This window comes from Helicoverpa armigera, chromosome 17 (genome assembly GCF_030705265.1).
Source record: "Helicoverpa armigera isolate CAAS_96S chromosome 17, ASM3070526v1, whole genome shotgun sequence".
Lineage (NCBI taxonomy): Eukaryota > Metazoa > Arthropoda > Insecta > Lepidoptera > Noctuidae > Helicoverpa > Helicoverpa armigera.
In genome coordinates, this window is record NC_087136.1 from 9,795,869 (window position 1) to 9,809,547 (window position 13,679).

General features: G+C 34.8%; 1 protein-coding gene and 1 long non-coding RNA gene across 2 annotated transcripts in view; both read right to left on the minus strand.

Moving 5' to 3' along the window:
- LOC135118022 (uncharacterized) overlaps positions 1-13,679 on the minus strand; it is an 88,522-nt gene that overhangs the window by 17,302 nt on the left and 57,541 nt on the right. The gene's annotated exons all lie outside the window — the stretch shown is intronic.
- On the minus strand, positions 2,824-10,961 carry LOC110383080 (uncharacterized). Its single transcript, XM_049846236.2, has 3 exons — positions 10,754-10,961; positions 7,567-7,698; positions 2,824-6,849 (listed from the first exon to the last, which is right to left on the minus strand). Exons 2-3 carry the CDS (start codon positions 7,685-7,687, stop codon positions 3,734-3,736), a joined length of 3,237 nt encoding a protein of 1,078 aa, XP_049702193.2. The 5' UTR covers positions 7,688-7,698; positions 10,754-10,961; the 3' UTR covers positions 2,824-3,733.

Below are 13,679 nucleotides of genomic sequence, written 5' to 3' on the forward strand. Positions count from 1 at the left end.
AGTGCAATGAAATACTTATATAGGTGGTCCAAACAATATAAAACTCTTCCAAAACCACAAAAAATCGTGAAACATAGGTACATGGGTGTCTGAGTTTCCGTGATAGTGAGGAATCTAAATTTTGCGGTTTGGCACCCGAATCCCGATATTTAAAATTATATACAAAACAGTAGGTACCTAAGTGGCTTCCGGACCAAACTAAAGGAAATTGAACTTCTTGCAGTGCAATAACCTGATCAAATTCAAAATAAATAATGTCGGGACACCTTTTCACACACGGTCGGTTAGCCCCATGGTAAGTTATTAATTAACTTGTGTTATGGGTGCTAACACGACTGATAAACTACATATAACTACATATATACATATTTATAAATACATATTGTAACACCCAGACCACGGCCAACAAGCATGCTCATCACACAATTGTCGACCCAACCGGGAATCGAACCCGGGACCTCAAGATCGGCAGTCCGGCATGGCGACCATTGCGCCATCGAGGTCGTCAGAAAATAAATATAGTATTACAATCCGCGCCCAATTTTATATTTTTTCACATTCAAATTTCATCTCCTCAACGGATTCCCATTTTATTATTATCTTTTATATCAAGTTACTTTACCATATTTCCAGCTCTTGCGCTCCGGATCTGATGCAAATTGAAGACTAAGAATTTAAATCGCTATGAATTTTAAAATATATACAGCGCAGGTGCGGAAGTGAAATTATTTAGCTATGGTAATGTGACATCTCACATTTGTTATCTGTGCAAACTTTGTTACAAAAGAGGGTTTTTAATGAGATTAAATATGTGTTCAAGAAAGAACAATTTAGGGCTAGTTTCTGAGTGGTCTTGTCTGCGGTCTATCTTATAATTTTTAAGGGATGATGAAAAAGGTATTACGTGAACAGAGGAAATCGGCCTCCAAAGAGATGTTTCAAGCGTACTAAACCCATGTTAATACAGATGTCATTATAGTCATTACAGACAGATTTACGAGGCAAAAAAAGTGAGAAATATCCACCAATCAGTTTAAAAAAGACCAGACCAGTTATTAAGCCTAAGAAAAGGTTTAGTTTTGAGATACAAACAAACATCATCACACTCCATTCATCACGAACACACATAAAACATCTTCTGAATTCAGTAAACAGAACGCAATCCAGCCATATGTCATAGTCATAGTGTAAGTGTTAACATAAGCTCATAACTCACTACTAACGTTGGAATCCCAGCGGAAAACACTGGAATTACTTTAAAGCCTGCCAGTCATCGCATCTGCAGTGCGTCAGTCATTTAGGGAGTATCTTAATAGGAACCGGGATAGGGAGATCAGCGTTGAGGATATAAGAAAATAGGGTTTGGAAGTGTTGAGGAATTGGAGGTATGTACGTACTCCAGATGTGTTTCATATACACAAACATTTGTCTATTTGTACAATTAAGCCCCCAAAACAACTGAGCCGATATGAAAAATCACTGTTGGAAAGCTACTCTACACACCCAAGTTACACTGGCTATATCTTATCCCTACCTAAACTTCTATTCTATTCTATTCATCCCGATAAGAACAGCGGTTCCCGCGGGTGAAACCAAGGGCGGAAAGCTAGTCCTTTTATAAAAATTATCAGTTCGCGTACCATGGAAAGATTTTTCAAAACGGTTCCACCGTTCTTGAGATTACCGCGGTGCAAAATTGCACTTAGCATAATATAATCAAGTAGGTACTTGCAAACCAATAAAAACTTAACTGACGAAGTAAGCTAAAATTCTCAACAAAAAAAAACTTGCAATTAAAATGAGGAAGTAGAATTTCCTGACACAGTTCAAAATGGTAATCCCCTAAGACTACGAGTGTCAATGCTACAACACTTACCGATGCTAATTAGTGAGATATCGTGCGAAAAGGCAGAACTCCCATAATTCAAGGGAGTCTTGAGGTCCTTATGCCGAAAGAGGCTGTAATCCGGAGATTTATTATAGCAAGCCGTGAGCTGGATAGATTAATTGTCACCCCAGCAATGCAGATGTTTTGTTAAATGAGGCTGCGCATTTTACCATGACCTTGAAGATTTTAGTAGAAATACGTTTTAAGTGTTTTCCTAGATGCTGGCTAGATGGCGCTGATCTTGGTATGTAACTGAAAGGAACGGAGCGTCGTCATCATAAATGTCATCACCGTCATATAATTTTGAAGAACGGAAAGTATATGTCATCAATAATTTAAAAAATAAAATTGAATAAAACAAGAAGAAAAATAATGAGCAAAATAAATGAAACTAACGTGAAACATGGTAATTTTCATATAGTGAAATGGCCAGAAAATAAAACAATGCATTTATATTTAAACAAACTATATTAAGACTTAGAAATATAACAAGTGAAAACAATGTATACATAATACTTATGTATTATAAGGAACAATCTACCTTTTTATCTTACAAATGTATAAAAAAAACTTAAACTATACAACTGTGCCACATGCTTCTAGCAATACTCAATTTAAATTCCAACAAACATGCACTATAATTTGCCATTCTTACACCTTTAAGAATACAAAAATAAATGCAGGTCATTAAGGACTATAACAAAAAAAGAGTAAATAGAGAAAAAAACTTACAAAAAAAACTGACTTCATAAAACACTGAAAGGGGAAAAAAATAAACTTTTGACATGGCTCTAGAAGTCGCTGTCTGCAAGTCTGTTGGCTGTTTATTTTGCCACCGACTTCTAGAGCCATGTCAAAAGTTTTATTTCCCTTTCAATGTTTTGTGAAGACCGTTTTATTGTAAAAAAAGGTTTTTTCATTTCATGCTTGTCAATTTTTGGATCCAAAATTATTTTTGACACCTACAGGGGTAGCAATTACCCATAAAAGTAAACTTTAAGGCCTTTTCCTTACGTATACAGATAGTGACAACAACTATCTCTACGTAATAAATACAGTCAAGGTAATTAAATACAGTCTGTGGGAAGATCATATCACAATGATTTTAAATCATACAATTTTTATTATTTGCCAGAAGATGAAACATCAAAAAATAAAATGTGAAACTTCGACTCTTGTGCTACCGCGTTTATGTACAACTGACAGCTGTAAATTTTTGAAGGAATAATACTGTTGTTCATGCAGACTGACAGCAACTGTCAACTGAACCAAAAAAGGCTAGACAAAACAGTTTACATTATATACTAGAAAACAATTAGGTACCTATTCTAACAACATAAAAATACAATGGTGGGTTTAATCGATCCTTATGGTATAAGTCTTATACCAATGGGTTGTACCTTTTATAAAGAACTATATCTCACTGAACTAAAAAATAACCAAAATGTTATTTGTTTGTTTTAATGTTACTTTTACCGAACGCCAGTAACTTTGTCGAGAATCAAAATATTCCAAGACAATACTATAATAATTATAATAAACACTTTTGCAAAAAAACGTGCACCTATTCGAAATCTTGGTTTTTAAGGACTTTATGTATGCTTCAAAAGATTTTAATGGCTGGAATATATGACTAGCATCAAAAGGGTTAGTCCGGTATGCGTAAAAGTCTATTCTAAATTAGAATTTTGGAGAATCATAAGAAAGTAGTGAAACTAGTGGTGGTGTCCTGGACTAAGTCCAGTCCAGTTCCAGTCATTAAAATCTTTTGGAACGCATATAAAGTCCTTAAAACCAAGATTTCGCATGGGTGCCCGCTTTTTTTCAATAGAGTGTATTTAGTGATCACAATACGACTGTAGTATCCGAATCATAACCGAGATCAGTGTCTGTACTGTTTTCTCTATGATTATGTTTTGACTTATGTCTAAAGTTTTCTTTACACACTTTTTTATTAATTTGTGCAGGTTTTTTATCAGTCTTACATATCCTTTTTTTATATTCTTCTAAAGAAATCTTTTTGGCATCATCTTTTCGTTTAGCGTCATTAGGTTTATTAAATGCATTGTTTAGTTTCCTTTTGTTAGTCTTTTTAACTTCTGCACGCAAAGGTTTGCTTTCATTTTGTAGATACAGTCTCGGATCTCCTACGGCAGTTAATGGTGGCACTTTGATACATGATTGTGACTTTGAAGCTACGTCGTCCAAAACCTTTTTATACGTTGGAATGGGTAAAATTGGAGGTGAATATCCTTTTCTTTGTCGTTTTAGGTCTTGTTCGTTTTTGTTCACTGACAACTTTAAGGACTCAAACCTGCCAGATTTGCTCGACATTATTGATACGTCTAAACTATTTTCTTTGTAACCGTCACAACTCAAATCGTCTACAAACGTTACTTTATCTAATTCTTCCAACATTTCTGTCTTTGTTGCAACTACTTCTGGTTCGTTAGGAGGAGTCAAAACTTGGAAAGTTTTAACTTCTTCTGCGGTTTCTTTTCTGTTTTTAATATGTTTTGCAGCAGGTACAGCAACAATGTTAATCTTTTTTACCAATCCTGCGTTATTTACGCCTATTATACTACTATTCTTAGTCAGCAGGTTATTAACTGATTTTTGAGCTAAAGTATTTGGCATCTGTCTTAAGTTTGATATCGGTGGACATGGGGATTGTTTTAAATAAGGATCATATTGAATTGGATCACCGGTATTACCGCTTGGCATAATAGAGCCTGATGGAGGAGCTGGGAGTGGCGGTGGTGGAGGGGGGGGAGGAGGAGGTGGTGGCAACCAACGACCCTGGTAAAAGGTTTGTGGTGGATTATTCTGTTGTAAATTATCATGTGGTGGTAAAAACTGATGTGGTACAGGGTTTACACTGGAACCTGGATAATTATTTTGATATCTTCCCGTAGGAGAAGATTGGTAATATTGAGGATAGATATGATGAAGATCTTGATAGCGTTGTTGTGTATGGACAGGGATAGACATCGCGTTGGGTCGTTGTGTATGGCTATTTGGTACGGCTTGCATAGAACGTTCCGCTGGGTTTCCAACTGGACGGTTTGTTTGTTGATTAGGCTTTAAAATTATAGCAGATGCATATCTATTTTGCACAGAGAAAAAGTTAATTTTACCTTTACTGACTGAATTGTCAACTTTATTTTTATCTACAAATTCAGGATCAAGAGATTTAAGAAAATTTTTATATTTTTCAGAAATGCTTTTTGGTTTGGGAGCATTTGTTGGTGTAACCACAGGAATAGGCTTGCTTTTATGGATTGTCGCAGGATTCATTACCGGGGCATTGTTTATAGAAGGTTTTATACTAACATTATGAATCACCTTATCAGACAATTTCTTTTGTTCAACTGAACTTTTATTTGTAGTAATGATAGAAGGTATGGCCTGAGTATTTTGAAGACTGGAAGTTTTGCTATTAATTTTATGAACATCAGTACAATTTTTCTCTGAAGGTTTTAAAGTCTTATCAGTTTCACGTTCTTGACTAGGTTTTGTTAAAGTACACTGAAATTGTAAAGCCTGTTTAATAGAATTATCAGAATTGTGTAAAACTGCGGGTGGTGGTTTTGGCGGAAACAAATTCTGTTCACTTGAATATTTTAAGCTTGTAAGTTTTCCAATAATTGCATTCAATTTTTTTGTACTAGCGTCAGACTTGCTGGATTTATTAGGAACTTCTTCTAGGCACTTAGGTTTAGGTTTCTTTGGTAAAGTACTACACGGTAAAATAGGAGATTTTGGTTCACTTTTCTGTTTTTCGACTTTTTTGTTAGGTTTCTTATCAGATTTAATAATTTTACTTTGCGTATTATCATTCTTGTTTCTTTTTTGTTTGGTGTGCTTCATTTCTTTATCATCCTGTCCTAGTTTTGGTACCAGGTCGTTATTTAATGTTGGGGCGCTAACAACTGCCTTATTCAGGTTTTTCATTTGTTCAAATTTATATTTATTTGTCTTTTTGATATCTCTAACGTTTGACGTAAGGACTTTATCGGTAGGCTTAGACGATATTACCCGTTTTATCTGCTCAACTGTTCCTAAATTACGATCTTTTTCGTTCAATACATTAATTTTGTTATCAGAAATAGATAAACTTTTAGTGTGCTTACTTTCAGAAGACAAATCAATGATTTCATTCGATTTTGGAAAGGTTGGCGGCACAAGGTTTTCTGGTGGTTTGCTAATATGTTGTGGCACATTTTTAGAAATAGTAATATGACTAGAGTTATGTTTTTCTACTACTGTATCTTGTTTACTGTTACTAATTTGAGGCTGGCAAATAAAACTATTTCCTTTTAGACTAGGTATTTCCTGCAAATCTTTATGTACGAAACTTAAACCTTTTTCAGCATTCACTTTATCTTTTGTATTTGTTTTAGCTCGTTTTCTATTTTTTATTATTTTAGAAGCAGCATCCACCCCTCCATTTTTAATGACTTTCGGCATTATTTTCATGCCCACTAATCCTGTGTTACGCCTGAAGTCTACTTTGTCCACGTTTTTTAAACTCAAAGCTTTTTGTAATTCGATATTGTTTCTCCAAGTATTAATTCTTTCTTGATTAACTTTGTTTATTATTTTATTCTCGTCTTGTTTGTCTTGAGTAACATTGGCCATATTGTCCTTAACCTCGTTATTTACCTTATTTGTATTATTATTATCGTGTATATCTACTACAATATAACAATCACTGGACTCACAATCGTCTACCTGCAGTACATCTACTTCGGTATCACTGTCGCTCGATACATCAGGATTCAATTTCTGGAGTATTTGTTGAGTATATTTTCTAAAGTACCATGGAAACTTGCCGCAATCCACTAATTTGACATTCAATTGAGAATTATCTGACCTCTGAGTAGGTAACTCCCTAGATTGACACGAATCGCCATCATCAATTTTCTGAAACTGCCAATGATAACCAGGTTTGTTGTTATCTGAAAAAAAAAGAATTACTAAATTAGATAAAATTACATTACGAATTACATTCTGGGTGAGTAGGTGTGAGTAGCCAAAAATTTTAAGGGAGTAATCTTACGGGACGCGGGTGAAACCGCGGGCGAAAGCTAGTATAAAAATAAAAGCAATTCCATAAAACTACAATACACAAATAATCAAAATAAAAAATAACTATAAACTAATACATAAAATAATCTAAGTCATCAAGTGTATTTGTTGACACGAATAGGCAGTGTCGTGTTGCACTGCGTGGTATCGTGTAGCCTCCCGCGGAATCGACGGAAAACGACACCTCTTTGGCCGAAACTGTTCTTGGAACATGTTCAGATGTCGGCCACACGTACCACAAATGAAATTCGTTTTGTGTGTCTGTTACTGTTACAGCCTTTTTTTTATCGTCCCACTGCTGGGCCCAGGCCTCCTCTCACATGGAGAAGGATTGAGCGTTAATCACCACGCTTGCTCAATGCGGGTTGGTGCTTTTTATCAGCCATTGGTGTCCAAGTAATAGAAAGTACATTTGTGTATCTACAGCTATAAAAAAACTAGTATAAGCCTACCGTTCACAATTTGTTAAGATCATAGAAAAGGAGCCCAAAACAAACTGTTTTTTGTACAGCATGATGTGTAGCTGTGTACCTGTTTCTTTGGGACTAAAAATTACTTGATTATATTAGTTTGGATAGCATAAATACCTTGTCTGACGACTGTAGGCTGACTACCGAAGAGGACCGCATTCACATCAGTGTCGAACAGTCTGATGGGGTCATCATATTCTTCATCAGTCTCTACTTCGCCGAACAACTCAGTCTTCATTGTGTCTCTATCTGAAGAGAAATTAAAATAAATAATTAAATACATCGGTTATCGCCCTTTTTTGGAGTTCCGTACCCAAAGGGTAAAACGGGACCCTATGGTTTTTGCTCCTCTATCCGTCCGCCCGTCTGTCACCAGGCTGTATCTCATGAACCGTGATAGTTAGAGAGCTGAAATTTTCACAGATGATGTATTTTTGCTCATTTTAAATAATGATACGGAACCCTTCGTCCGCGAGTGCGACTCGCACTTGGCCGGTTTTTTATTTTCAAAGAATAGGGTAGTGTCCAGGGTCGAAATAATGAAATAATATTTAGTCCGCTTTTTAGTTAATCAAAAAATATTGGATACGTATTTTTTCTTTTTTTAATTAAGCATAAAATGACAAAGATAATACACTTCAAAAATTAGGAGTGGGGGCCTTTTACGTCACAGTGTCCTGAAAATTGTAGCAACTTGTGACGTCACACTCAACTTTAACACGCTATATCTTAACAAGTTCTGATCCAATTTAAAAAAGAAAAAATACGTGTCGCTTAATTTTGGACAATCTACAAGACGGACTAATTATTATTTTTTAGGAAACTAGCCTATTTCTAACTAAGACAGACTAAATTACTAATCTTTTGTTTTATTAAACAGAATAATGGTATTGTTATTTATGCACGTATGTAATTAGTTTATTGTATAGGGAATTTTATAATAATCTTATGCAGTAATAGGTATTTCGGAAGTTCTGCCAATAGTTTCAGTCGCCTCCCGTTAGAACTATTTTGCGCATCCTTATAAAAAGTAGCCTGTAGTCTTCTTTGGTAAATACGCTATATAACACTAAAAGAATAGTTCAAAACGGACCAGTAGTTCCTGAGATTAACGCGAACTACCCTAATATTGTAAATGCGAAAGTCTCTCTGTCTGTTACACTTTCACGTCTAAACCACTGAACTGATTTTAATAAAATTTGGCACATTTGGTACAGAGATAGAGTTGACTTTGAGAAAGAACATAGGGTAGTAGTCATAGATATATCTAGGACTTTTGAAGAGTTCTCTTTACAAACGCGATGTAACCGAAATCGACGCGGGCGAAGCCACGGGGGGCAATCTAGTTTAGTATTATACTACCTAGTATTCTCTAAATTAGTACCACCCTCCCCTATGTATGTAGTCGGGAGATGGTATCTCATGATATGCATGGTGCGGGCTAGGGGTCTCAAACGGAGCGTATCAGATCACGGCGACGGGCATTGATAAGGGGACGAACTAGGTCATCATGTCAGTATTTTAACTAGCCCTTTATACCTATATACTAGGAGTTCTACTGAAAAACCGGCCAAGTAAGAGTCGGAATCGCGCACGAAGTATTCCGTACCATTATTTTGAAAATGAGCAAAAAAAATACGTTTGTTGTATGGGAGCCCCCCAAAATATGATCACGATTGTTGTATGGGAGCAACCCAAAAAAATTATTTTATTCTAGTTTTCAGTATTTATTTGTTATTATAGCGGCAACAGAAATACATCATCTGTGAAAATTTCAACATTCTAACCATCACGGTTCATGAGATACAGCCTGGTGACAGACGGACGGACGGACGGACGGACGGACGGACAGAGGAGCGAAAACAATAGGGTCCCGTTTTACCCTTTGGGTACGGAACCCTAAAAAGTAGCATACATTTTGATATTTCATTAAAATTGTCTTATCTCTGTTTTTTTTCTTTTTGCCGATTTTGACGATATCTACCTAATTTCGGAACGCATGAACGCATTTTTTTATGAAAACTTTAGGCACCTACCAACTGTCATTAGTGCGATTTGACAAAGCAGGACATACCTAATTAATTTGACAGCTCGAATCACAATGTAAATATGGATCTAAATAACAATTCAGTAGTAACCTATTATAATTTGTTTATAAAATATTAAATGCAGTTCAAGCGATTGAATAGCAAGTAATTTCATTATAATTAAATATTAAGAATAATAATTCATTTGTTCGACTCGCCAGCTTAAAATCATAGACCCAAAAGAACCATGCAGTGCAGATGTGCCAATAGGTAAAATGTTACTGAACCAGGGTACTGTTGAACAGAGTTGAACATAAATATTGTCGTCAAAACTACAAGATAGTTATCCAAAGAATAAAAAAAGATCGCATATTTTACGTTTTCATATTTCTATATAAACCATAAATAATATGTATAAAAACCGGCCAAGTGCGAGGAAGGGTTCCGTGCCATTATTTATAAAACGGACAAAAAAATCACGTGTGTTGTATTCCCATACAACACACGTGATTTTTTTGTCCGCCAAAATATTTATTTATTTAATTCTAGTTTTCAGTATTTGTAGTTATAGCGGCAACAAAAATACATCATCTGTGAAAATTTCAGCTCTAACTATCACGGTTCATGAAATACAGCTTGGTGACAGACGGACGGACGGACAGAGGAAACAATGCTTTACCCTTTGGGTACGGAACCCTAAAAATGAAAATGTACTCTGTAATGTATTTTGGACTAGTTTTCATTTATTAAACCATGTAGGTAAAATATGAGCAAAAACGTTGTGTCACTTCTACGATTAACATAAATGAGAATGGCTACCTGTCACAATACGTCATCAACAACTAACATAAGCGGACAACTTATTTGTATGGATGTTCTTGTCTATCGTTAGAATGCCCTTACTAAACAATACCTAAAATAAAAATTAAATTAAAATTTGAACACAAATTGCGGCCCACACCCCTCCCCTCCCGCTGTCACCCGCTGATGCCTAAAAATCGTTTCTGCGCAGCGTCGCGCGCAATGTTCAACAAAAATTAACAAGATGTTTTTAAATATGCCTCAATCTCTAGCACTATTTGAATATCAAAATTACAGAAATACTTTTTTACATGTAGGTAAATCATCAACCCATTGAAGAAAAGTCAGCAAGTCCTTCAAAAATGATTGCGCAATAATTTAAGTAAAAACATGGCGACCGACTTCTCTTGAGCAAAAACATTATACCGCAGAACCATTTTTGTACATTAAATAAAAACCAAATAAATCTTGCTTACCATAAAACTTCCCAATCCTCTAGAAATATTAGCTGTATAAACATTTGAAATGTGAAATATATGTGTTATAATTCCCGCGTTCACAGAATATTTTAGAACGTAAAATAATAATTTTCGCAATAACACATTGACAGCAAAACTGCAAAACGAGAAAATGCTTCGATTTGAATTCGAATTCATTCATCGAGTGTTCCACTTTCAAAACAAATTCTGCGCTCAAAAAGGTGGACTATTTACAATGATTTTCTTTTGTGTTGTTGTTAAAAATAATTCTTTATACCCTATAAATAGAACCTATTTTGAATTGTACGCGTCTTCAAGCATGCGACCATAAATATAATAAAGTTTATTATTATATGCCAGTATCTTTTTCTAAAATGAAACATTTTTTTAAAAGAATGAACTAGTAAATTTTCGATATTGGGCCTCCATGGTGATAGGCAAGTAAATGTCGGTCTCGGTGTACACAATTTGTTTAAACAGGCATTTTTTTTAAATTTCTACAGAGCTTTAATGCTTTTTAGTTTTAGGTAATTTACTAGAATAGTTTAATAATTATAATGTACATATTTGTATTAAAATGTCTGTTTTCAGCAGGGTTACCGCGGCCCTGGCACATAAAAGGCCTGCGACGGAACACGACGGTTTTTAGTCAGTGAGAGTCTGACACTCCCTCACCGCTGCTAACCAACAGCGGGAGGGGGTTCATTTGATAATTTTTGACGTCGATAAAAAAGGCATGTTTTTAATACCTAGTCACCCTCTTTTAGTTGGTAAAAATATGTCAATAGGTACATATTATTATGACGCTGCCTCCATACATTTGGTAAGTTTTTCACCCTCTTTTAGCAGAACTGTCTTTTATTTCGTTAGCATAAATTATAACTTTGAACGTGGTTTATATCTATAGGTGGAAATTGCAAGGTGTTATATAATATAACAGTCCTTCCTATGTGCTTATTTACCTTTTCTTCTCATATATCTACTTGTACCTACTTTATTTTTACATTGTCAATATTGTTTACTTCATTTATCTTTCAATCTTAGAACTCTATTTCACTAACGATTTGTATAATGTGTTATTAATATCTAATGTACCTCATTTAGGTTACAACTATTTACTGTTCTCAAAGGATGTTATTAAGTAATTAGCCAATATTGATTATTTAAGTTGTTATTTACTTTTCCATTCATTTCTTCGTATAAATACGTGCCCTTAAGTTAAAGTAAGTTAGTTCTATTCCTACATTATATTGTTAAACTTGTAATCAAATCTTAAATAAAATAATATTTTATTTTTAAAGTCGTTTTTGTTTGGGAGAATTTCTGGATAAGAAACTGTTTGAGGTCGCACCATTTAAATTTTTTTTGGAATGGACTTAGGACTGAGCTTATTTAACGCGTACGTTAAGAGAACTGTCTGTTGATGTACTGAAGCAAGCTTAAACGCGGAGTCACACGACCGAATGAATCTATATACTTAAGAATTTTGCGAGGTGTCAAAGTCAGGAATTAGTTTTAAGAGAGTCCCTAGGTCCATCTCTGAGTTGGGGGAGACTTTAGTGTCTGAGGTTTTAAGTGTAAAATATAAGATTTAAGTAATTAGGATTGAATGATCAATGGGAAATAGAGAGGTAGCAGAGCAATGTGCGTTTTAGGCCACTTACCATAACAGTGGATGCTGAGCTTCATTACTCGAAGGTCCGGCGAAGTTGTTTAAAAGCCTTCAGCTACCGTGCTTCGTCACTGGGCGATTTTGACCGTTTGGAGTCTACACGTTTAACTTCGTCTTCATGCACACGCGATCCTACCGACTGCGCCAATTTTTTTTATGTGATAGTGGCAAAAACGACTTTAAAAATAAAATATTATTTTATTTAAGATTTGATTACAAGTTTAACAATAGAATGTAGGAATAGAACTAACTTACTTTAACTTAAGGGCACGTATTTATATGAAGAAATGAATGGAAAAGTAAATAACAACTTAATTAAATAATCCCTATTGGCTAATTACTTAATAACATCCTTTGAGAACAGTAAATAGTTGTAACGTTAATGAGGTACATTAGATATTAATAACACATTATACAAATCGTTAGTGAAATAGAGATCAAAGATTGAAAGATAAATGAAGTAAACAATGTTGAAAATGAAAAAATAAAGTACAAGTAGGTATATGAGAAGAAAAGGTAAATAAGCACATAGGAAGGAATGTTATATTATATAACAGCCCTCTTTTAGTTGATAAAAATATGTCAATAGGTACATATTATTAAATAAACAAGGTGTAAGGCTATTGTAATAGAATATGATTATACCAGCAGATGCGAATATCTTTTTTTCAACAAAAATTGTATGTATCTTTTAGTAATCAACCTAAAAAATGATCACCTATTCATACAGTCATAATATGTAGGATAATCCTCCATATTGTGTCTAAAAACATGAGCTAGCGAAACACAGGGTTTTTTATCTGTCCACGCGCCATTCACGGTGTCAGATCTCAATTACGATAGGAAATGTACGGCAAGTGACGTGAAAGGGCCCATTCAAAGAACCTACACTATAAAAAACCTCCTCCGTTTTTGTTTTCCAGCGTCTGTGTCCTCCTTTAGGGATGACGAGGGAATGACTAAGCAGCCTTATTTTTTAATGCAACGGACGGAATTGTAATAGCTTTATTAATTCGGAATAAAATACCGAACAGTGACCTATGTATTTGTATACCCAATGTAAATTATAGACCTTTTATGTAATGAAACTTTTTTTATGTTACTGTCAAACTGCGTACCATGTACCATAGACTAAGATTGCACTGCCGTATAAAACCTTTATGGTTACTTAAAAATGATACACTTCGAATTTGAATCCTCAGCGTTCCAAATTCAAAACTTCGTGTTTTTTTTTATTTTGCGAGAATCAGA